General features: G+C 32.3%; 1 protein-coding gene across 1 annotated transcript in view; it reads right to left on the reverse strand.

The window, feature by feature from the left end:
- Nucleotides 1–27,457, reverse strand: part of LOC129227433 (E3 ubiquitin-protein ligase parkin-like) — a 46,655-nt gene that overhangs the window by 15,924 nt on the left and 3,274 nt on the right. The window contains exons 2-7 of the mRNA XM_054861991.1: nt 25,439–25,568; nt 23,044–23,183; nt 20,474–20,673; nt 17,524–17,660; nt 14,645–14,706; nt 6,813–6,962 (exon numbers count right to left, since the gene is read on the reverse strand). Of these exons, the coding sequence (XP_054717966.1) occupies nt 6,813–6,962; nt 14,645–14,706; nt 17,524–17,660; nt 20,474–20,673; nt 23,044–23,183; nt 25,439–25,568 (819 nt within the window). The remainder of the gene's footprint in view (nt 1–6,812; nt 6,963–14,644; nt 14,707–17,523; nt 17,661–20,473; nt 20,674–23,043; nt 23,184–25,438; nt 25,569–27,457) is intronic.

The raw sequence follows: 27,457 nt of genomic DNA on the forward strand, positions 1-27,457 counted from the left end.
ATATATTTTTGGAAATCTCATAAAAGACTAAACGAAACAGCACCAATTATAGACTTCTAAGTCAAATAGCACTCTAATAATAGCCCTCTTAAGATTTTAATCAATGCAAAATTTCGAATTCCTCTAAAATTTAAAAAAGGTATAACTTTGCAAAGAATTGTTGAAAAAATTTGAAACTTCAGTTTTTTCATCCTGGAGGTAAGTATAATAAACAGACAAAAAATCATAACAATCCAAAACATTGACCTTCAAAATTTATTTTTTATTGGTTGATTTGATATGGAATGACCCATTAGGAATTCTTAATATTTATTTCACAATTTTTGGATTTAGTCAATTCCAGGTTTTATTTTATCTTGTCAAGTGTGACAAATGCAAACTCAATAATTGTGACGCACTTCCTGATCTTAAACACGTGCCTAGCCTCAAGCAATGACAAAATTTCCTTTCTATTCCGTTGGCCGCCATGCTAACATCTGGGAATGCAAATCTTGAATGCCACGCAAATGCCTCTGGCTATTTAAAGTTTTGCCACATTATTTGCATTGGTTCGTGGAATTCACTGTCTGTTGAAGGTACCGAATTTTTAGTTCTGTCAACAGAGTTGTTTGTTAACTGTCAATGTATCAAATAAGCAGTTTAAAATGTAAACTTCCGCAGCTTCAAATCATTACTATATTAAGAATGCTTAGAAATAAATTATTTTTTCAATTATTATTATTTCATTTGTAAATAGCTTTTCAAGGAACTTATTTGTACAGGGTTGCCACAAAAGTTCAAGAATGAAATTCCCTGACATTTCCAGGTTTTCCAGTCAATTTTGGAAAAAATTCCAGGTTTATGAATGTCGTCTTATGTTATTTAATTTTAATACAATATACTTTTAAATGTAAACAAACCTTTATTATTAACAGTTTCTGGCAATGAGTCATGAAAATTTTTGAAATATAAGGGGAAAACATTATGAGTGGGTGTAATTGATCATTTAGAAGTAGATTTTGTGGTCAAAATTTTTTTTATCTTATTTTTGCAGCTAGTGATGTTCCTATTCGGAACTCCAGCGCTCGAATACGCTACCTTGCGGTGATTTACAAAACTGCAAATGAAACTAAAACATTGCCACGTTGCGTTCCACGTGTGTCTGTTGACGTAAACACAGGCAGTTTGTTTTGAGTATTTATTAACGCAATCGATGTGTCTTAGTTTGCTTTCAGCTACAGAAATTAATTCGTCCCTTAGTAGTATTCTCGAGCTTCTCAAAATAATGTTAGTTTTCATTATTTCCTTAATAATTGGTGAAAGCGAAAATTCTGGATTAACAAACTTGGATAACGTTATACAAGGTAAAATTTTTTATTGTTTTGTATGAATTTGTAAGAATATGGGGTTTTTTTTAATCTTAAATTAATTAAACTTACCATATTTTACAGCAGCATTTAGTTGGAATGGACAGTATGCAAAATATTTTCTTGAATATATTATCGTAGAACAAAATGAATAACGGAGAAAGAATTTATTCCTTTTATTCTCAGCTGAAAGGTTTCGCCAAATTTGTTTAGGGTTATAGTTTTAGTATAGTGCGAGCAAAGTAGCCTTGGCGAGATTTCGCGTTTTTAGTTAAACCATTTTTAATTTTTATCATGAGTGGAATAAAATGGTAGTAAGATTACAGAATTCGATAAGTGAAAAGAAATAATCGTCAATCAACTGCAAAGAAAACTTCCACCATATATCTGTGAGAATTTTGTTGATGATTTGCATAACATGACACAATTAAATCGTAACTCAGAAATTAGAAAAAATCGAAACAGAAAATTTTTAAATTAACCGATTCGGGAATTCGAGAGAAATAACTCAGCTACAAATGGAAAACAATAAGCGCTAGCCAAGCAAGGCAAAAAAGTATCATCTTCTTTCGATAACAATTTGTAATGTCATATTGAATTTTCTAGCATTAATTGTTATTCTTGTCAGGCCACAATTATTATTTAGTTTTATCAAGAATTGATAAATATTGAATTCAACATCGTGGAAATAGCTGCTTAGAACTACGAACTACGTAGTTTGCATTAATCTTTGATGTTTAGTAATGCTTCTTGAATTCTCATTTCTTTCTACGTGGGCCAGAATATCCACAAGACTTTGAAAATTAATTAAAAAAGAATAAAGCGAAAAAATCATACGTACGAAAAAAAATCACAACACTTTTAGCATTTTCTTCGTTACCATGTGCGTTTGTTTTAGTTTTTAAGTCCGCCATTAGACAGTGACTTCAGTGCCCCCTATAGTTCGTTGGAGTTGCGAATTTGCATAACTGCCAACATTCCAAGGAAAAAAATCCAGTAGATTTTTTACTATCCCATTAAGTATATTTGTATGGAAGTCCCTTTATATACGCATAAAATAATTAATTGAAACAGTTAATGCTTAATATACAGTTAAAACTTACTTTTTGATCAAGATTTCGATGTACTAAAGTTTGAATTTTAGCAAGAAGAAGATTTCAAACCTAGGAGTACATACGTCTGGACAATTTTTAATTATATTTTATAGGGTTTTTTCACCAAATATCCTACATAAAGGAATTTTTTTGAAGATTTATAAAATCCAGTAGATTTTTTACTATCCCATTAAGTATATTTGTATGGAAGTCCCTTTATATACGCATAAAATAATTAATTGAAACAGTTAATGCTTAATATACAGTTAAAACTTACTTTTTGATCAAGATTTCGATGTACTAAAGTTTGAATTTTAGCAAGAAGAAGATTTCAAACCAAGGAGTACATACGTCTGGACAATTTTTAAACATATTTTATAGGGTTTTTTCACCAAATACCCTACATAAAGGGATTTTTTTGAAGATTTATAAAATCCAGTAGATTTTTAACAAAAATCGGAAGGTCGGGAGAAATGCTGAAAATCCAGGAAACTACTGGAAAAACCAGTAGAGTTGGCAGATATGTAATTGTTGACACCGCTCACCTAGGGCAGGTAAAAAACATGTTTATCCATTCAAAAATTACTTCAAATCTTTTACAAAAGTATAATTGAACACCCCCAGATAAAAGGACTGTTTTAGAAAAACTAAACATTTTCATTTTTAGAAAATCCCCATTTTTGGGATCAAAAAATGGGGACATTTGAACAAGAAATTGAGAAAGTCATTTTTGTATTAATACCATCTATGATCCAATAAAGCGAACAAAATGCTACCTCAGCAGCAATTTTTTTGCAGTTTTAAAAGACAAAAAATAATCTTTTTTTTTTTAAATGTTTAATTGGTGTTTTTTTTTTTTTTTTTTTTTTTTTTTTTTTTTTTTTTTTTTTTTTTTTTTTTGACCACCGCCGGTGTAATCTGGAATTTGTTAAAATAACTTCCAACCATTGAAATAAGGGAAAAGTTTAAAGGATGCAAAATGACTGAAATTTCAAACACCAAGCAGTTTTTAGCAAAACCACCCTTTCAAGGTTGGTATGTTTCTAAAAAAGAAGTTTTAACCTATAAAAACTGAAATTTTGAGACTTAAAATTTTTATGAACATCATTTATTGCATGAAAAAGAAAAAAACAAACAGCAGAATGAAGGCTATTAATGCTAGTTAGAACATACGTGCTTTGTGGAAAAGACTAGTAATTTCCAGCTAAGCATGGCTTGGATTTTTTTTTTCCAAAATAAGTAAAATTAAAAGGAATGATATAAAACAGAACTTTATAATTTTTGTATGGGTACATTACATTCAGCTTTCAAAAATGAGTTTGAATTTTCTTACTCTCAACCAGAAAAGTTTGCGTACACAGAATGCAACACTAACCTCATTTTGGCATTTTTGCGCAAATGGCGCAGCAGTTTTACCCATCAGATGGGAAAATTGGGGAGGAATTCCTTGACATTTCCAGAAATTTCAGTAATTTTTTATTTTCCCTGACATTTCCCTGATCATTTTAGGTGATTTTCATTTTCCCTGACAATTCCAGGTTTTCCATATATTCCAATCCTGTTTGTATATTTTTACCATGGAGAAAAAATAATTAAGATAATTTCATTTACAAGTATTCTTTCATGCACATGACTTCTATTACAGTGGGAAAATGCCATAAAGAAGTACAGAAATAAGCTTAAAGCTTTTTTTTTTTAATTCAAAAAAAAGTACCCCGAGAAAGTTTAAACTTGGGAAAAAAGTAGCATTCATATGATTAGATAAATGACATATTCATAGGCGGATTTAGGCCAAAATATTTGGGGGTGCAAGAATAACAGGAAACTGGGGGGGGGGTATTCCCGGAATAACAAGGCAGTGGCGAAATCAGAAAATAATTTTAGGGCGGGACACACTTTTAAGTCTAAAAAACGCGATGTAAACGGTATTTAGTAAGATTAGGGGATGAGCAATTCTTAACATTTCAAACTGCAGAAAAAGTCTTAAACGAAAGTCGATATTAGAAGCAATGGGTGAATCCAGCTACTGTTTTGGAATGGGATTCACGCCCCAGAAAAAATTTGAAATAGTAGTTTTGAAAACACAGTTTTACAGTTCTTGATGATATTTTAGGGGCAAGAAAGGTATGTGTGGCTCCAAGGCTATTTTTAGAAATTTTAGTCTTATAAATGTGATTTTAGTCCATATTTATAGTTTGGGAAAGGAATGAGACTCATAGACTGTCTCCAATCGATTTTTTGAAAAGCAGATAGAAATACATATCCCCTCCCCTCCCCCACGCCACCTCTTTTACTTTTCATAATTGAAGTTCCAAAAATGTTACGGAGGACAATTTTTGGTGCTGGACTGGGTGTTCTGGAGCTCTCCCCTGGAAAATTTTCGAAATTGAAGTCCTAAAAATGAAGTTCTTCTGCAATACTCCATGGTATTAAAAAAAGGATTCTCCCACTTAAATATTTCGAAATAGTTTTCAAAACCAAAATATTAACACTCTTTGATGATATTAGAGTAAAGGGGTCGGAGGCCCTTGTTCGAATATTTTTCAAAATTAAAGTCTTAAACACATGAGTGTAAGACCGTATTTGGTAACGTTAGGGACACTGCAGTTTTTCAAAACTGAAGCTCCAAAAACGCAATTTTAAACAATTTTCTATGTATTTAGGTGATTAGAAGATCTTCCTTGGAATTTTTGCGAAAGTGAAGCCCAAGAAACGAAATTTGAGGTACTCTGTAATAACTTTGGCTGGTGAAAGGGTTTTGGAGAAGAAAAATTTTGAGGACTAATAGAAAAAATGAAAACGAAATAGAAAAAATGAAAAAAAAATGGGAGGGGGAGATATGAAAGAAAGAGGATTGTGCAAGGAGGGGGGAGGAAGCACACAATTCGCTGCCTATAATCTGAAGCTGTTGAAAAATTTAAATGTCAATTTTTCTTTTTGAAAGAAATTAAGATTTGTTCTCAACATTCTTCGTAAAATAACTGCGTTTTCTCAAAATGAGATCTTTTCTTCTCTTCAATAATAAAGAATATATTTTTAAAAACATCCACTCAGCATTTTGTGGGGAGGATCACCAGTCTTGTGCCTCCTCCCCCCTGGATCCACCACTGATGCAAAATGTCGGGGAGTCCTCCTTCAAAAATTTTTGAAGTTTCTTGCAATAGCCATGTTTTTTTTTTTTTTTTGGACTTTATTAGCCATTGTTGTTTCAAAATAGAAGAATTGGTATTGATATACGAATAAATACCCAATTACAGAACATGCAATTATTCTATACAATAACACAGCATTGAACAATAAATTGTTTGAGAAGTGTCTTTATTTGCATAAAATTATTTAAGTTTTTTTTTCCAAATGGATAAAATTACTTTAATTCTTAATATGAGTACAGTTATGTTTTTCTTGTATTAGCGACGTGTGGTGATATACTGGAAGTAAATATACTAGTATAGCAGCTATGATTTTTTTTCCCTCAACTGCGTTTCTGAGTGAAATATACTAAACTAATTTTTTTCAAAACCGAACCAAAAATTTTGGGGGTGCGGCGCACCCCCTGGCACCCCCGTAAATCCGCCTATGGACATATTGAAAAAGTTGTGTAATTGAAAATGATACAAACTTATGAATTATTAGCATGACCCTCTAACCAACTGCGCCAATGTGTCTCCGTTTTGGGATGTAATGCATTGAACTAAGAAGCAATAAAAAAAACAGGATACATCTTGCTTGTTTTTTTGATAAAATAACCAAAATGTGTATTGCATCTTTATTTTTTGCTAAAAGCATTTAAAAAAAACTATTTAAAAATTTACCTATGAAGTTCTTCACCTATTGAGGGAGTTATGGCATTATCACACACACACAAAAAAAAACACACACATTTGAGAAAAAATTTATCTGATAATGGTATATTTCAACAGTGTAAGTCTTGCGAGTAAACTATGCAATTCTCATGAGAGTTTAAGGTAGTCATTGGTCATTCTCTTAAATAGTGTATTAGTTTTCCATTCCTATATTAAATTCGGTGCCCAGCCCATGTATCAAGTACTTTTAATTGAGTTTTAATCCTTGAAAAGTGCATGAAAATTTTACGGATCTTGTCCAATACAACTCATTCGATCCTCTCACCCTCCCTTTGAAAGATAATATTGTATTTCTATATTTGTTAAGAATATATGTATGAAATCTGTGTATAATTATTAAAACTTGTTGCAAAAGAACTAGGTATGTTTCAAAAAATTTTCCAGAAAAATTACGTTTATTCCTCCCCCCAATAGAAGTGCTTTTGTTAATTTTTTTCAGAGATGTTAAATAAAACCCTCTTTTTAAACATGGCCTTGAGTCTTAATTTCATCAAAAAAATACTACTTACACCACACCCTGCTCCACCATCTTGCTGGCACACCACTCTTCTGCACTCTGGATCAGGCAAGAGACCTGCACCACAGCCTGGCTGGGGGCAGAGCACCCCTCCTGCCTGGAGGAGGCACTCTTCTGTGGCAAACCTCTGGTACCTTGCATACTAAGAGATGAAGATCAAAGTGAATTACAGAAAGTTTAGAACCTCACCATAATTACTTCCTTTTACAAAAAAGGAAGTATTGTATTCGCGAAAAAAATTTTCACTCAAAAATCGCCCTTAATTTCCATTTTGCTCACCCCCAAATGAATGTTGAGTTTTTTTTTCGATTCGACCACATGCGGAAAAGTGCCTAAGAATGTATAGACACGCGAAATATCCATTTTGACCATCACCGAGGTAATTACAACGACTTTTCTCGTGACGTCTGTGTGTATGTGCGTATGTATCTCGCATAACTCAAAAATGGTATGTCCTAGAAAGTTGAAATTTGGTACATAGACTCGTAGTGGGGTCTAGTTGTGCACCTCCCCTTTTGGTTGCTTTCCGATGTTCCTAAGGGGGTCTTTTGCACCTTTTTGGGGGGAAATCATTGTTAATTTCGATGTAAACTCAAGTGGCGTTATAATTTGTCGGACACTTGGCGATATATCGCCAGTCTTTTGGTCGCCAAGTTTTGTCGCCAACTTGGCGACAAATTTGGCGGAGTTTTTTTTTTTTTTTTTTTTGGTTTCAATTTGGCCATTGTTGGTGATATTTAGAGAATAAATATTGAATCACATTAAAATAGCGAATAATGGGGAAATGACATTAAATTGGAGTAAAAGGAAGTCATGTGATGCACACATCAGCTCGTTTATTATTATTATCATCACAGTAGCTTTTTAAACTGTGAATGCATAAAGTACGCTTCTCCCCAAACCTTAAAATTTTCAGAAGCAAATGGTAAAAGGTAGTTTGCCAAATTACAGGCACGTAGCTAAGATTTTGTTAAGGGGGGGGGGGGGGGTTCAAGGTTGCACGAACTTTAAAAATGGAAGCATGCTAAATCAGAAGCATTAACTGATAATTGTATAAATTAATACTACTCCAATCAAAACTACAATTAATAAGTATGATAATTAACTTAATTAAGTAATGATGTAATATAAGTATGATAATTAAAGCATTGCAATATATTTGCTTCCAAAAAAAAAAAAAAACGCTCATATTTATTTTAACTACACACATTATCAACAGTCTAACTCAATAAATGCTCCATAATTCCTCACTCCTGACTGTTTCGAATTAGATTTTGGACTGCATTTAATGCTTCTATGGACGAAAATATCACCAAGGCTCATTAAAGAAAAGCTCGAAATGTTTCTTAATTCATTTAAATTATTAGAATTCATTCAACGATAAGAAATGGAATGATACTTCTAATCTTCATCTTTTTTTATAGCATTTTCATACAAAAGCTTAGGAAAACATTATTAAAGCTGTTCAAACAACTAAAATACATAAAAAGTGTGGTTGCTCGTTAATAAGTATTTTCTTGTTATGTATTGCTAAAATAGATATCTAAGGATCAGTTATGGTATTTACGATGAATTAAATTAAACAATAAAATTTCTTTGTCAAAATTTTGAAGAAAATTTGAATGATAATTTGTTTATAAATACTATTTTTAGGCCATCAAAGATATTAAACATTTTTTTTGGACATTTTCTATTTAAGGAGTTTCGCATGCAGGGTCATTTAAGGGTGATAAGAGGAAGTATTGCTTTTAGAACTTAGGAAAATGAATGAATACACTTACGAACACATTGTATATACATAGTATTTTTATGTATAGTCTTTACCCCTGTTCAGGAAAACAAATTAACTAAATCAAATCCGTAGTTCTATTTATTATGCTGATTCAAAACAACTTCTGTGCAAAATGTTCCATTCTAAATTTAAAATTTCAATTTAAACAACAACTGAAGGGGAAATGACTGATAGTAACAGTAATGAATCATCACAACAAAACTTGACACTCTAAACCTAGTTATTTTACTAACAATATGGAAATATAAAAATTTTAAATTTCTACATTTGGCGGTAGTCATCCGATTTTGATCCTTTAGGAAGTAATCTTTGCCCTATTTGTGATAATACGGCAGCACCAAAATTAGGTAGGTATACTGTAAAAAGCTAATCATCTTTCGGTGACAAATATAAAAGGTTTATAGGTAGTTTGAAGCCTCAATTAGCAAACATTTTGCTTTAAGTCATCAGATGTTATAATCTAAAGGTTTAAAAAAAGACAAATCTCTTGTAAAAACTCTAAGAAAAGTTGTAAATTAAAAATCTGGATACGATTTAAATTGATATTTTGAAATTATATAACAACTAGAAAATCACCCGTCAAGATATGATGGATGAAAATTGATTCCACATTTTTATGAAGCAATTGCCTGTTTGGTGACATTTTGATAGTTGACATTTTAAACCCTAACTCCAGTGGATTAATCCTAAGCTTCAGTAGATAACGTTCATTGTTGACCACTTTTTCGTTTCTTTAGTGCCCTGAAATGACACAGTCTCACCAGTAAAACAGTTAAGTTACTGGATCATGTTCAACCTTGTTACAATAAAGCCTTTCCCTGCATTTTAAACATTACCAAAGCATGTAATCAAATTATCATGGCGTGGAGCGAGTTTCATTGCTGATGAAGTCAAGAGCGTTACTCGATCATTGGCTATTATATATATGAGGATAAGAACAACAACTATTTTTCTTGCATTCGGAGTCTACTGTGCTTTTTAACCATGAATGTACAGATACTTATTAAATAATTCTTGAATACAAAGAAGTCAGTAAATAGCTATCAAAAAATTTGCTAAATGAAACATATGCACGACTATTATATAGTATTTTATTTGAAAAATGGAACTAGAAGATAGAAGAAAATACATATTTTCAGTTAAACTAATTAATAACTTTTCCTTTTGACCTCCTAAACACAATTCAGTTAGTATTTTAAAATAATGATTTAAAATAATTTCACTGTGAAATATATATGTATCTTTAAACTTATACATCTTTACACATGTGTTAATCATTCCAAACTTAAAACTAAAAAAACCAAACACATCCCAAAAAAATTTTTAATTCAATTTCTTTGTTTCTTTAAACTTTGATATCACTGAAATCAATTTTGTTACATTAGTATTAACCTTTATTTATTCATCTTTTTTTTACTACCTCCAAATGCATATTTTTTTTTTTTCCTTTTTTATAAATCATATGTAAAAACGCAAGAGATAAAACACTCGCAAAAATTATAGTTCTTTTCGGTACATTTTTACTCAGAAAGAGTGAAAGAAAAAAAAATCTCTGTTACCTTGTGATGAAAATGAACATATATTCAGAACGAATTTCCAGACATTAGTTTCATGGTTGTAGAAAGGCAATCTACAACCATGTTGTAGAAAGGCATTTACAACTTTTCTTAGAGATTTTACAAGAGATTTGTCTTTTTTTAAACCTTTAGATTATAACATCTGATGACTTAAAGCAAAATGTTTGCTAATTGAGGCTTCAAACTACCTATAAACCTTTTATATTTGTCACCAAAAGATGATTAGCTTTTTACAGTATATCTAATTTTGGTGCTGCCATATTATCACAAATAGGGCAAAGATTACCTCCTAAAAGATCGAAATCGGATGACTACCGCCAAATGTAGAAATTTAAAATTTTTATATTTCCATATTGTTAGTAAAATAACTAGGTTTAGAGTGTTAGATGAATGGTAAAATTTGCGAGCTTCCGGGACACAATGATATAAGTAATTAATCATTGTTACGAATGAAAATTATAAGTGAAATAAATTGAATTGATTGGTTAAAAAATGAAATGATATTCGATGCTATTTTTGTCTGAACAAAATTTTAAATAAATGATAAAACAATGCATAAAATTGCTCCTATTGTTAAAAAAAAGAAAAAAAAAATATTAAAAAAAACTGCAACACAATTTACCCAGTGGCGGTTTGCTAATTTTTTCTTATGTGTTTATGGTTTTGCTCCTGATTTTTCCCTTTAACTTTGGAGGAAACATTCGTGCAACCGATCCATACCTATGGCAGCGATAGAGAAAATGAATGGGTGACCTCTGCACTATCCACGACTCTAGGAGCCTTAGACACCTTTTAAAAAGACGGCGCTATATTACAAGGGCGGCTGACCCTACAACTGTCCAACAAAAAGAAGAGAAGGGGTGCAAAGAAGGAAGAGGGGAGCTCAAGTGTCGCTTTCCTCTTTGTATGACATTCCCGCAAAAACATTCCTACAAATTTCCCGTCTCCGACATTTTCATCATTGATGACTCTCATCAATCTTTCGTTGACAATAAATGCTTGTTTACAAGCTGCCGACGATTTCCCTACGGGGAGGGGCACTAAGATAATGTTTTCTTTTCGGATAGCTGCTGGCGATTTTCTTGCGGGGCAGGGGACTAAGATAATGTCTCTTTTGGGCAGGTCTGCGACTTGTACTACGGGTTGAAGACTTCTGTCGTCATCCCCCCCACCACTCCCAGAGGTTCTATTGTTTTGAACTAAACTGAACGTGAGAAAGTTGTTGATTAATGAAAATCTTTAGGACAAAAGAATTTTTTATTTAATTAAATTTTTTTTTTGGGGGGGGGGGGGGAATTCTGTTTATGTAAGTGCAGGGGGACAGTGACCTATCAGGAAGGGGAGGTCCGGACCCCACGGACCCCCCCCCCTGGCTGCATCCCTGCAAATTATGACAAAATGGATCTATTGGTTTAAGCATGCCTGTTCGCAATAAATATATGTTAAAATACAGAACTTCAAACGTTAATGAGTTTCTTGTTCCTTTACTTAACATTACATGACATACCGTATTACCCAGCATTATCCGTCACGCCGGATTATAAATAACACTTGCCTGGTTCTTTCCAACGTGCCGGAAAAATCGAAGTTAGGAGAAAAAAAAAGATATATGTTCAGATTAAAAATGAATATAAGTTCTATACATATCTTATTAGTATTAATAAACATTTTAACTTTGTAAAAATATTCACTAACAATGTCATTTGTTATTTTAACAAGAAAAATAGTTCAATAACGAATAATTTTATAAAAATTAAATTAAAACTAAGTAAGCAAGCATTTAAGCAGTAATTTACTGCCACTTAAATAATTTACCATAGCTATTCAATAACTAAAAAATAAACTTGCCTCTCCAAAAGGAACCTAAAATAATTTATTTAAAAAAATTATAAACAAATCGCAGTGACGATGATTGCTACTGAATTGATTACTTTATTGGCATATAATAAAATCCATTCATAATGAACTACCATAAATAACAAGCACATATTATATGCAATACACATTTTTTTTTTTTTTTTTTTTAAGAAGTTTACTTTCGGGATTTATTTATTTTTTTCCTTACAGTGGTTTGCTTTCTGATTGGAACTGAATGGGGAAATTTGTTTTGTTGCAAAATAAACCTCGAATTATCCGACATGCTCGTCAACCTCGCTTTTTTCTGGCATGCCGGATAATACGGGTAATATGGTAGTATTATTATTATCAGAGCAGCTTTTTAAACTGTGAATGCATAAAGTACGCTTCTCCCCAATCCTTACAATTTTCAGAAGTATATGGTAATAGGTAGTTTTCAGTAAAAGTACCCATCTTTGTAATGGCTAGCCAAATTATGACAAAATGAATCTATTGGTTATGGATGACTTACATTCGCTAAAATACATATTTAAATACAATGAGTACAATACATATTCAAATAATAATGTGTTTCTTGTTCTTTTACTTAACGTTACATGACATATATAAAACCAGATAAATATACTAAATGCATTTTAACAAATATTTTAGCCACTATTTCAGCTATTTAAGTTTGCATATTGTGGTTAGGGTTGCTAACCCAAAAGAGATGATTTCAGGAGAATCTATCAATTTTGAGCAGTTTTTAACAATTTTGTGTACCAGTTCAATATTGTGCCTAGAAATCATTAAAAACACTAAAGTCACTTATCTAACTCTGTGTTTGTAGTTTGATAATCAAAACCACTAGCAAATGAAAACAATTAGTCATATATCTCCTAACCAGTGATGGGATTCAATTCACTCAAAAACCGGTACTCTTGAAATTTTTTGAGATGTATTACCGAGGGAATAATATTGATATATTAAACACATAATAATGAAATATTTAAAAAATAAATAATTAAATACTCATTTTTCAAGCTCATTCAATTCAACAATATATATATATATATATATATATATATATATATATATATATATAAAATTAAGCAAACAGAATTACAAATATTAAACAAATTATAAATAACAAATGATGATAAAAAGGAAAAATGCAAACAGCAATTAAGTAGGAATAGATAAAGAGTGAATTCAGAGCTCATCAGCCGTGGAGGATTCATTAATTATGGTCAAAAGACCAAAATTTTAATTATGAACTAGAAGAGAATGTTTAAGCTCCAGTACATGTAATATAGAGTAACAATGGGCAAACGCACCACTTCCTAAGCTAAAAACAATAAACTAGAGCTCAAACCTAAAACTAAAAGCAGGGGGTTTCGCCTCGACTAATTAGGAAAACAAGTTCCGATAATTTCAAGGTAAGACAATTTTGTTATAGGCAGGTACTGTCCCATGGAAGGCTAATTATCGGAACTTGTTTTCCTAATTAGTCGGGGCGAAACCCCCTGCTTTTAGTTTTAAGTTTGAGCTCTAGTTTATTGTTTTTAGCTTAGCAAGTGGTGCGTTTGCCCATTGTTACTCTATATTACATGTACTGGAGCTTAAACATTCTTTTCTAGTTCATAGTTAAAATTTTGGTCTTTTGACCATAATTAATGAATCCTCCATGGCTGATGAGCTCTGGATTCACTCTTTATCTATTCCTACTTAATTGCTGTTTGCATTTTTCCTTTTAATCATCATTTGTTATTTATAATTTGTTTAATATTTGTAATTCTGTTTGCTTAATTTTATTTTTACTTGGCTTTTTAGTTTTGCTGCGTTGCGCATCTATGGGCTCTTGGTGTGGTCTTTTCAATATTTCTCACTTTTATTATATATATATATATATATATATATATATTTTTTTTTTTAAATATTTGCAAATAGCCTTTAGATTTTCACTAGCTTATTATAATTTCTTTGTTTTTACTTGAGGGTGATTTACCTGAGGAATGATGAGTGATGCTTATTGCTTCACTGTTACCACTGCCTTCAGGTCCTAATCTTTTAGTGGCAATCCAACTAAGTTAATCATCATCATGTTGGAAATATTTTTGAGGGGTCAACCTATTTCTTTTCTCTGAACAAATTGTATTCATTAGGCTGAAGCTTCTTTCAGCTTCAGCAGAACTTACAGCAATGGTTTTGAGGATATTTCTGGCTTTCCGGATACCCTTAGAGATGATATATATATGACTTTCAAAAGTTTTAAAAACGTTTTCAATAAAATCTTTGTACTCGTTTGCATAGACTTCATATTAGAAAAACTCAGAAAACTGCTGCTTAAGTTTTTCTGCCTTTATATACCGGTTAGGGAAACCGACCAGAAATTTTGAGAACCAGTATGTGAAGCTTTGAGAATTATTAAGAAACACTCAGTACGAACTGATGTTAACTGACTGAATTCCATCACTGCTTTTCACTGATTGGATAGACAAAATCATACTTAAAGCATTAACAGCTTTAATTTCCTATACTCACAAGTCTATGTATGACACTATATGTCAGTTGAAAATAACAACAGATAATAAAAACAGAAAATACTTGACACCTTACCTGCTCATCACCAAGTAGCTTGAAATGATGGGGTTCTTTGATCAGAGAATCATGGCACCCAGCTGTGTATAAAAATTAGTTTTTCTGAATTGGTCAACAGAAATACAGAGTAATAAAAGTAAACAAAACACCAAATTATGCATTGAAATAATGAAAAGTGTTTAATACCGACTTTATTTACTAAACTAAATATAATTTAGTAAATATTATGTTTTTACTTGGTAATTTTTAACAAAAGCTTTCACTTTTGTTTGAATTGAAAACTGTGGCAATAGCTATTATATTTAGAGTGCGTCCCAAACTCCCTATTTAGTAATTTTGAAGTCTATGAAAAATGCAAATGATTTTAATCTTGAAAGTCAAAAAACGCTTCCTTGGACCTTGACTTTAACATGTATATAAATGCATAATAGTCTAAGATCCGACTGCAGAATTCTGCACTCATCGAGTATAAAGTCAAAATCAAATTTTTACATTACATTATGAAAGGGGCAATATGTTTTGGCTAGGTTGCCTAGGAAGAAGTGCCCGCAAGCATTTTTTATCAAATTAATATTGCTTGACATTTTTAGGTAAAAATGATGCATTTGTTATTAAAATAAACTATACTATACTTTAAAGAAATATACCTAAAGAACTTGAAAAGTTATGGTTGCCGTTGCGCAACTGGTCGCTACCTATTCGCAGTCACATGTAAACGGGTACTATTGGTGCACATTTACGCACTCATAAAGTATAGTCATCATTTATATATCAAATTAAAGCTAATTTTTTTTCTGAACTAACTAAGGTTGCCTATGCAAAATGGCCGCAAGTAGGGGTTGCGAGCTGTTAAAGATTGCTTAGAGTGAAAGAGTTAGTGCTTTACAATATTCATTCGACAGGGATGGCGATAGCCAGCTCTACGCATGCGTGTATTCAAAAGGGGGGCAAGGTTGGGCAGCTCCCCCCCCAACTTCAAAAATAAAAAATATTTTGAATTTAAAAAAAAATAACGGTTGTTTCCATTTCTAAATTTATCAAAGAGTTTAGATGTAGTAAGTTGTTCCTGAGTTTGAAATTGTATACATCTTCTTTGGGAGCTTATTGAAAAGGGAAAATAATTGGTGTTTAGTTGGGTTAATACCATACTGATTTTAGAATTTCATTGCTTCTAAAATCTTGGAACAAAAAGGGGGGGTGCTAAAAACCAGTCTCCTCACTGCCCAAATGATGGGCCTTTTCAGGTGCGCCCCGAACTTCATATTTTATCCCGGTGGAAACTCTCAATGCGCCGAATGAAATTTCAAATTTCCCCAAATAATCATAATTCGCCTAATGGAACTCCAAATTTTGCCGAATGATATTTTTATCATATCCTCAAACAAACCTTTCCGAATGGTGATATTTTTGCTATATCGTGAAACAAAATTTGGCGAATTTGCCCATCAGGACTTCCCTATGGCTGCCTCTCCCCCTCTCCTCCTTTTATGGTTCAGCTGGATACTCCCTTGGTTGTAAGAGTTTTTAGTCATCGTGCAGGCGTCAATTGTTAGTGTTCTCATCCAACGATGTAAACAGTAGTAGACACAAATTTCAAATGCTCCAAAAGAAATAAAATTAATAATTTTTTTTAAAAAAAATTACAAATTATTACTTTTATTTCTTTGGAGCATTTGAAATTTATTTCTACTACTGTTTGCATTGTTGGTTGAGAACACTAAAATTGACGCATACACTGTGACTTAAAAAAAAAACTTGTACATCCAAGGATGTATCCAGCTCAACCCTGAAAGGTTAGGAGGGGGGCAGCCATAGGGGAGCACTCTTGGGAGGTCACTGTGACCTCCCAAAAATTTTCATATTCCACAAATTTTGTTTGACGATATAATAAAAATATCATTCAGCAAAATTTGGAGAGTTCCATTAGGCGAATTATCATCATTCAGGGAAATTTGGAGTTCCATTTGGCCCATTGAGAGTTTGCACCCTGATAAAATTTGAAGTTCGGGGCGCACCTGAATAGACCAATCATTTGGGAAGTTAGGAGACTGGTTTTTAGACCCCCCCCCCCCCCACCCCACCTTTTTTATTTCAAAATTTTGGAAGCAATGAAATTCTAAAATGAGTGTGGTATTAACCCAACTATAAACACCTATTACTTTCCCTTTTCAATAAGCTCCCAAAGAAGATGTAGTATACACTTTCAAACTCTGGAACAAGTTACTACATCTGAACTCTTTGATAAATTTAGAAATTGAAACAACCGTCATTTTTTTTTAAGTCTAAGTTTTTTTTTTTTTTTTTTTTGAAGTTGGGAGGGGGGGAGCTGCCTAACCTTGCCCCCCTTTTGGTTACGCGCATGCGTAGAGCTGGCTATTGCCATCCCTGTCGAATGAATATTGTAAAGCGCAAGCTCTTTTATTCTAAGCAATCTTTAACAGCTCGCAACCCCCACTTGCAGCCATTTTTGCATAAACAACCTTAGTTAATCACGTTCAGAAAAAAATAGATTTAATTTGATATATAAATGATGACCATACTTTATGAGTGCATAAATGTGCACCAATAGTATCTGTTTACATGTGGTTGCGAATAGGTAGTGGTCAATTGTGCAACGGCAACCGTAACTTTTCAAGTTCTGTAGGTACATTTTTTTGAAGTGGAGTATAGTTCATTTCAACAACAAATGCATCATTTTTACCCCAAAATGTCAAACAATATGAATTTGATAAAAAATACTTGCGGGCTTTTCTTGCTAGGCAACCTTGCCAAAACACATTGCCCTTTTCATAATGTAATATAAAAATTTTGACTTTATACTCGATGAGTTCAGGAAGAATTCTGCAGCCGGATCTCATACTATAAGAAGTATTGCAAATAAAGTTGTGAAACCTCACCAGGACAATCAATAGTGTATCCCACATTTTCATCTTGAATAAACCTTCGTTCATTGAGGCGGGTCGTACAGTACATTTGAAAGCATTCAATACATATCACATGACCATCCACACAAGGAAAGACTATTATGGGTGAGCTGAAATTTATGCAGTATTAATGAGCTAGAAATGAATGCAAAAGCACAATTAATTCTAAATATTTACTCACACTACAGTGATTTCTATGTAGCTATACAATATCATGAATTTAGGTTGGTTGGTTCTATTGGGTTTTTTTTTTTTTTTTTGCAAGAGCCTTAATAAGCTACGCTGCCCCAAACGATTATTAGGAAGTCAAAAACAGTGCCAAAAAAAAAGTGTTTCACGAGTAAATGATACAAATCTTGTAGAATTTTGAACAGTTTAGCCAAAATAAACATAAGAACGAATTTTTGAAACATCATTTTAGGACATTATGTTACAATTGAGGCATTCAGAGCTAAAGTGGATCAAGTCTATTTTGACTTTATTCACTTTAGATCTGAATGCCTCAAATAATGACAACAGTAGCTTTAGAACTAAATGGATGTTTTCCAAGACTCAGTCTTGGAAATACAGTCGAACCTGTCTTTCTCGAATTTTACGGGAGAGAATAAAAATTCGAGATATGGAGGTTTTGAAAAAATTTCTAAAAACAAGTAATTGGAGCAATGACTCGAAAGTAAAACTTTGGAAGCAATTTTACTAATCAACAATGTCCCCTTCCTCTCAGTTTCAGAATGGATATAATTGCTGGAAAACTTGCTTTTTGTACATAAAGTTTTAATTCTGGAGGATTATGTGACTACTAATATTAAGAAAAATGCTTTCTGTCTCCAAATTCCAGTCAATAAAGATCGTTGGGGATAGAATTCAAGAAAGACACTTTAGTCGAAATTCGAGTTACGCAGGTTTTCAGAAAATTTCATTCGAGACAAACATGGGGGAAAACATTCAATTAATACTTTATGTGCAGGGGAAATGAAAGACTTCGACACAGAGAGGTTTTCGAGATAGGCAGGTTCGAGATAAACAGGTTCGACTGTAGTCCAAACATTGTCTTAAGTCATTACTATAATTTCTCGCACTGAGTTACTTTTAACATTTGTGTGTAAAACTTTACAGCCATCCATTGCAAAAGTTAAACATGTGGATGGTGAGACAGACTGAGGATAAAATGATACAAATTGCATTATTTGTACTATTTTATATGCTTGATTTTTTGGAGGTTAGTTTTTTAAACTATGGATGTTTTATTCCATAAGTTTAATTGAAATTCATTTGAAAAATTTGTTGATGAGTATTTTAAAAATTTACTTTAGAGTTTTTAGAATATTTGTTTTAATTTTACATACTGAATTTAATGAATTTTTAATTAATCAATTCAGTCATGAATAACAACAAAGGAAAACTTACAAAACAAATTATTCATAATATCTGTCAAATGTACAAATTTGATCCTCAAAATCTCTAAAATCAATTTGAATGTTTGTTGAATTTGGGGAGTTTAATGATTAAAAAAAAAAAACATGCCTCCACTTCTTAAAAAAAATGCTGCAATGCTCCCTTGCAAAAAGTTGAAAAAGTGAAAAGTTTGGAGTGAAAAATAACATTTTTGTAAAGAATTACCCGTACATATCTATTGGACACCTGAATGGAAATCCTGGCTACCTCACTATATCACATAAGTTCTTATATAAAAAAAAATCAGTTATTTATTTTCTTAAAGCTGAAGTATGTTACACATTTTATATGTTTCTGTTTTACAAAGAGTTGTAGTTGTCAATTCAACGGCTGGGGGGGGGTAGCAATCTTCCCCCACAGCTCTTTCCGTAAATCTATGTTTGCTAATAAAGTTACTCTTAGTAGAAGAAATTTAGAAATTTTCATCTTTCAGTAAGAAATTTTTGCAACATTATGAGCTTTTTAACTTCAACTGATGATTTTAAGGAAGTGCAAGGATTATTCCACCAAAAGTAAAATGCTGAGAAGGGAACATTTTATGTTTTAATCAATTTAAATTTTGAAAGAAATCAAAAAGGTACCTTGCAAAGGGGACTGTTAAGTCTTAACACTTTCAAATGTATGTTTGGTCAAATGTGCTGATCGATTTAGATGCTTTTTATAAAAGATCAATACTAATTAAGTATTAAAAAATGCTGTACTTCAAACCTTCATAACTTGCTTCACTACTCAAATTTTTTCAATATTTAGAATTTTGTAATGCGTGTTGAGAAACTGACTTCTTGTTTTTAGGCTGAACAAACAGAATATAAATCAAAGTCTTTTGCATCCCTTATGTTGGTTCATGGCACCACTTAATTCTTATAGGCCGTGGCAATCGCAGAGACCCATGGCAACAAAGAGGGCGCTACAGAGTACCTCTGTTTCCATTACTTTGCCGTTGATTGGTGGATGCAGGGGTTCCCCCTGGCGCCCTCTTGCGGTCAAAATGGCCGACGTCCAATCAAAAATAAACAAGCTTTGAAACATTGACTTTGATTGGTGGATGCATTAGCTGCGTAGGTTTAACATAGAAAAGTCAAAAATTGTCAAGTCCCACAAGCGTAGCGGAAATTCAGTGGGGTCGTGGTTGGTTTTAAAACTGACGCTAAATATGAAAATGAAGAATTCAAGTTCAGTGGATGCCGGTTAATTGAATCAGTGGTAAATTGAATCAACTGCTTTAATGAATCAAATTGTCAAAAACAGAAAAAAATCCAGCTTTATTGAACTAGCCACTTTATTGAATCATCCGCTTTATGGAATCAAAACTGTTCAGAAAAAGCGTGATTCATACAAGTGGCCGCCAATGTGGTTGGATTTTTTTTTTTTTTTAAAGAAGAAGAAGAAGAGAATTGACAATTACCACACACTGATATGAAATATATACAAACACGCAATTTAAGACTTGAAAATATCATTTTCATACCTGTTTCCAGTGCAGGCAATGCATGGAACATCTTTAAAATTATTTTTGACTAGATACAAAGGAACAGCCCAGTCATTGGGCGAGGAAACATGTCTGGCACATTTGAAATAAAACTCAGCTAAAGCACCATCACAATTTTCTGCTTGGCAAGATCCCGGTATACGTCCGGCAATCAACACATCATCCCAGCATGATGGATCCTATAATTCAAATAATAATAATAATTGATTCCTTAAACATATTCGAGGCATCACTTCATCTATCACTGCGTATTATCATCATCAATTAAAAATAATTATCATCAAGAATAATTTTTGCCTATTGTTTACATTTGATTCTGTAACCTAACCTCATCACAAATTTTGCTGCTGTTCACATCTTATTAACTCAGTTTACCTTTTCAATTTTCACAGGATTTAAAAATAATACTCCTTTCATTACCGTAAACTATAAATTTATATAGAAAGCATACCACTTCTGTTCCACGAAATTCTCATAAGATTAATAAATAATAAAAATAAATAATAATAAATACTTAATTGATTATTTTCAACAACAGAAAATACGGGTGAGTTTTCTCAAAAGTTACGTGGAAACCAATAGTTATTAAATGCTATTGCATTTATGCCACAAACCTCTCCTAAATTTGGAGTGCCAAAGCTCTTAGAAAGTGCATACATTTTATTAACTTATTGTGCAATTCATGGCATTGTGTCATTGCAGTGCACACAAGCTTAGCTTCAGCACTCCTTTTTAGGTTTATGTAAAATTTCACATATTAGATAGAATGATGATAATAAATACTGAAGACCAAATGATAGGGCTCCCGCCTTAGAGCAGGAATTGGTAAATGCAGAAAGCAAGTCTAATCATTGGCTTAGCAAAAGCTAAGTAAAAGACCTCAAGTCACGTGACTCAACAACAATGAATGGTTTTTACGTTTTACATGAGACTAGAAAAAGAAACCTGATTTCTTCCAATGCTTTCCATTAACCCATTAAACTCTATCATGTGACTTGGTCAAGTCTTCACCCCCTCCGTTTTATCTCTTCTCAATGGCTCTCACACTTTTGTTAAAGATTAAACCCTGGCACCATTGAATCAATTGAAACTGAAAAGTTTTATATTGTGACCAAAAATGGTGCATTGTAAAAACTTAACCCCAGTACTTCTTGTAAACTATTGCCAAGTTTTCACATATTTAGTTTGTAAGTTTTACTTTTGTGACTATTTCAAAGAGGAACTTTAATAATAAAAACGTAAAAACTTTTATTGAAGGCTCTGATCCACAAACCCTACTCTCTATCAAATTTGGCTGGTGCACCAAAAAAGTGGGGGGGGGGGGGGCAAAAGAATTGTGGGAGTTAGAGGGCGTGGCCCCTGAAGCTGATTTTTTTTTTTTTTTTGGAAAAGTGGGCTATTTTACTGGTTTTTAATATTACTGAGTAAATAACTTCTAAAAATGTGGAATATGGCATCAAAAATCCGAATGGATGGCCACCATAGACTTCAGTTGGAATTTTCAGTTTTCACTTTCGTGAAATGAATCATTCCATCCGATGAAAATTTTTTCAATCGATTATTATTTTTTAACTCTAAAATGTGAGGGGGCAAAGCTCCTTTAGTTTTGAAAGGGAGGGGGTAGTTGTCCCCTCACCTCTTCCCTTGCCCCCGTACAAACCGCCTATGCTCTCTATACATCTCTACATAGTATAAAATAAAGTCTCCTAAAAGCATCTGTTTGTTTAAACGCGCAAAACTCGAGAACTACCAGGCCGATTTCACTGAAATTTTCATAGTATCTTTCTTTTAGCACCTGGAAGGTTTGCAGACCGGTTCAAAAAACAATCGATGAGTAGTTCTTTTTTTATTCTAATTTAGTAGGCCCAATTTTCACATAAATTCTTGAATATGGGGGTGAAAAATTACTTGCACATATTCATATTATATATCGCTGGAAAAAGTAGAATTTTCTGCGTTCTAAGCAATTTGTTTCAATTCTCTAACTTAGTTACGACAGGAGTTATTTGCGTTTTTAACTCGAATTTGTTTAGGCTTAACTGAAAATTAGGCATTACTTTCTTCATTAAATCTACCAATAAAAAGGGAAGGAATTGTCCCACAGTTTTCTTTTTGACATCATTTAAAAGAGTGACATTTTTTTACTCCAGATCTATCTTGACCTATGGTTGAAAAACTAAGCATCTATCTCGAAAGGAAAAAAAGTTACAAGCCTCAATTCAAAAAATCACATTTACATGCAAATTGTTAACCATTTTCTTTCACATTTTAATTCCTTAAACTTATTTTATTTTGTGTTTCCATGGTTATGCTTTTTAAATCCGTCTTTCTCGATTTAATTTCTTAAAAGTATTTCAATATCTGTCGTCATTGTTTGGAAGAGAAATTTTGCATGATGGTTTTTTTTTTATTTATTTAAGCCTGATTGTTGATTATATGTCACTTGACATGATTTGTATAGTCAAGGTGGACTGAGCAAAGCTGGGCAACACAGCTAGTCAAATTTAAATCTAGAAGAAACCAATTTTATAATAAACTCAACTACTTACCCTGTCGACCGTGAGAGTTCCTTCTTTGCATTTCATGCAGCGAACTCTCAGCTTCCCAGGGCATAATGTTTTGCAAGGATCAATGCAAAAGACAAAGAAGTGGCTTTTCTTCGAATGGCCCAATCTGCTTTGAGATTCACCTATATGTGAGAAGTGACATTGATACACTCAAACCATACAAATCAGACCTGTATTTTGGATTAAGTATTTCAGGAATTTATTGTAAAATAGTTTTTAACTCAAAAAATTCAATATGATACAAAAAAATTTTTTGTTTGTTTACGTATTATGTTTAATCATTGTGAAAAAATGTTGTTTTTGGAATACTGTAAAATCCGGAAAGTAACCCCCTATCGATTATAGCCCCCATCCTTTTTGTAGAAAATGAAATCATTTTAAAATCCTGAATATACCTCCCCCCCTTTCACCTGAAAAAGTTTCTAATTATCTTCATTTGCCACTCCCTCCAAAAAAAAAAAAAACATAACATTTTTTGCTTTACTTGGAAAGCATTTAGAGCGGTTTAGTTTCCCTCTCCATGTGCAGGTTTTCTTTTCTAAAAAAAAAGAAAGAAAAGAAAACACAATGATTCGAACAAAAAAGGAAAAAAAAATGTCTCCACAGTTTATTCCTTCCCAAATGTCTAGACTCCTGTTGATGCATGGATGCCTTTTTTTTTTTTTTTTGTTCATATGTATTACAAAATAAAATTTGTATGATTGCTCTGCTTTCTATTCATTTTGGATGGAGCATTTTTGTTCTGACTTGTGAAAATGAAAAATCTTCAACACGATGCCATTTTGAAAATGTGGCGCCATTTTGGAAATGCGTTGCTTAAAAAGTAGCACAAAACTTAAAAATAACCTTTCTTAAAGGAGAAATAATGTAATTTAATGAGTTTACGATCATCAGAAATGTATATTTTACAAAATCAAATAAGGGATTTGGGTGTGTTTAGGTTCGCGAACTTTGTAAAGCTCAGTTTTCAAAATTACAATATTCGTAACAAATTTGCGACCGTGATTGTGATTTTTGCTTCTATTCTGAAACAAGAACATTAAGATTTTGCTTCTTTTACTGTAACCTTTCAGTACATGATGAATTTTCAAGTGATAAATTATAGGGGTTTTGCCAACTTAAGGTGCAAAATCCTTTTTTTTGAAAAAAAATGACGCCCACGTGCGATTTATCACTACTAGAAAATTATGACAGGGTTTTATTAATTAATTTCTCCCTCTTCATTAATATTAACTCTTATTTATTTATTTCTTTTCTGGACTCTAAAATTAATAGCACTAAAAACAATTATTTTGGCAAATTTTTCAAAAAACCTCGATTATAACCCCCCCCCCCTTCTGAAATTAACAAGTTTTGTTTTGAAAATAGGGGGGGGGGGTACTTTCGGGATTTTAAGGAATATTCGAGATGTAATATATTGTAAAATAATTATTACCTCAAAAAGATAAAATATGTTACACATTTATTTATGATATTTTTACTACGCATGTTTACGTATTATATTTAATTCTTTTGAAAAAAGATGTTGTTTATGAAACATAACTATAATTTTAAACGCTGAAAGAAATGAGAAATGATGTCCTTAGAATAATTGGTAGTAAGAAAAAGTGATATAAGTAGTTGATCATTAAAATAACATAGGATTAAAGGATTATAAAAATGCCAAGAAAATATTTGTCCAGTATACTTATAACGAAAAAATAACAAAATGCAGGACTTTAAGCATTTCAGACTTCTTTTTTTTTTATATGTATGTGAAGCTTTTGTGTTACTGATAATAAATTTCTGACAAAGGTCAGGTTCGGCAATCAAATTTCATGAGGAAAGTTTAATCAATATCCCGTTCAGTAAAAGGTCTGCCTAGCAAAGGCAATTTTTATCATGAGACAAATGCAATTTCTTTTCAGGGGTTCATTCTCACAATAAGAAATTTTATTCACAAAAAATACTAGCCCTTAGATCAACATTGGTAATGACTCAATTTATAGCACTGATAGTTTGCCATTCACTTTGTATTAAATACAAAAACTCAAGTTTCAAACTGAAATAATAGATATAATGAGCAGGGGCGCCCATATAAGGGGGCAAGGAGGGGCTCGAGCCCCCCGCCCCCTTGGAAATTAGAACTTCCTTGCTTTTAGTACCTTTTTCTTTGCAAAAATATAAAAATATTTCTTCTCCAGTCATTAATGAATAAATAATTAAAAATGTCAAATTTTTATGACTCTAATCTGTCCTGAAATCTGCTTCCATGGGGAAAATATCCTGCTAAACTATGGCTAAAATTTCTAAGCCCTCCCCCCCACCCTTACAATTTTGCATATGGGCGCCCATGATAATGAGTGCAATATAAAAGAAACTTTGTCAAATTACTTACTTTCATTGTCATCACAGTCATTTGAGCAGAATGGAGTTTTATTCAGTGGGCACTTTGCTTCGACCGTAACACTTAGGGGAGCTTTCCGGAGAACAGCATGAATGACACTTTGTTCACCAACATCGCACTCCTAAAACATAACATACACTAATATTAGTAATTTATGACACATAAATATTCGCAATAACATTTACACACAATATTGGATTTCTACCCCTTTTCTGGAAGAATGAGGTAAATATACTAAGACAAAACCTATACTGGGGTATAAGGTCAGAAATTTAGTGTAAAACAATTAGGTTAAAAGTTAGGGGATTGACTAATCCACAGGGCAAAATTTACAAACATTTTTCACAAATGCCTGCAACACTCATATTTTAACCAGTTAATGCTAGTTTCAACAGAAAGATTTATTTTAAATAAATGGATATTAAAATATTTTCAGTCTTCCTGCAATTATGGTCAGGGTTTCTATTATGACCAGTTTTTGTAAAAAGTCGGGAATGCCAGAATTTTTTTTCCCAAAATCAAGACAAATTTATATTGCAAATGGCTAATTTGGAATTATATATTTCTTAGCAATTCTGCATTAATTGATTATTTCTCTCTTTCCTATATATGATTTGATAACTGATAATTATGGTAACATGTTGCATCTAAAATAAAGAATCTTGCACATACAAATACAAACCCAAGTTGCTTAATATACTGTTATAAATTACAATTCTTTCAAGTGATCTTCTCTCTGCTATGTTAATCTCTTCAGAAACTGATTGAGAAATGAAATTCAAACACTGCCTGATTTTTTTTTTTTTTTCGCTTTAAGTTCAAAGGATTATTAAACTTTGATTACAATGGTTAATGTTTATTACCTTGTTGAAATCAACAGTATTTAATATTTCATATGACGTAAAACTTTACAAATTAAAGTACTGCTAAAAAATTTAATATCCCAAGTGCTATATGTTAACAAATTAGTAGTTTATGTTAAGTAGTAATAAATTGACATTATATATTTATTGCTAAACATTATGGGTTTTTTTTTCGGATTACTGTATCATATTCAAGTAAGCTTGTAACAGTAAGGCTAATGTAATTTGTTATTAGATTTAAGAAACACTGAAAAGCAGCAAAGTTTAAATTTATAACATCTGAATGTATTCTCTTACATTAAAACCACTTTGAATGTCATAAAACTAATAAGTATCAATTTGAATTAATTTTGTACAGCAAATCTACATAGTAACTTTCATTCAATGTATTAAAAAAATCAACTTGTTAACCAAGTATCAAACATTTAAATTTGTTTAGTATTCGGTTGCTGAACATTGAAGCATTTGTCCGGACCAAATATTCAGTTTGTCGGCCGAATATCCAGTCTACTGAATACCAATCAAATATTTAATGCATCTCTATTTAATGGTCATTCACTTAACTGGCCATCACCAAGGGTGCCTGTATAGGGGGGTAAGAGGGGGCTCGAACCCCCCCCCCCTTTGAAATTCGAATTTCCTTGCTTTTAGTACTTTTTTCTTTGCAAAAATATAAAAACATTTCTTCTCCAGCCAATAGTGAATAAGTTATTAAAAATGTTGAATTTTAATGACTATAATCTGTCCTAAAATCAGTTTCCACAGGAAACTATCCAGCTAAACCACAAGGAAAATATTTGAGCCCCCCCCCCCCCATGCAATGGGCGCCCATGGCCATCACAAGAGGACTTCTAAAGTTTGATGCATCTGGAATCTCAAAACTACTACCCAGTCTAAATCTAATACCTGAAAGTGGTAGAAGAATTTTTAAACAAGCAGCTTTGGGAGAATGAAGAGTTTCCTATACAATGCGAATTCTAGCCATTGTCTTTACGATTTTAAACCATTAATATTGCTTTATTTATGGTTTCCAAATGTGCCCAAAGCATGTTCAGTAGAACCTTGTTTATCTGTACTAGCTAAGACCAAAGGCAATCCGGAGAAACAAAAATATAGATAATCCGAATACAGTAGACCCTCGTTTTAC

The sequence above is a fragment of the Uloborus diversus genome, chromosome 8 (genome assembly GCF_026930045.1).
Source record: "Uloborus diversus isolate 005 chromosome 8, Udiv.v.3.1, whole genome shotgun sequence".
Taxonomy (NCBI): Eukaryota; Metazoa; Arthropoda; class Arachnida; order Araneae; family Uloboridae; genus Uloborus; species Uloborus diversus.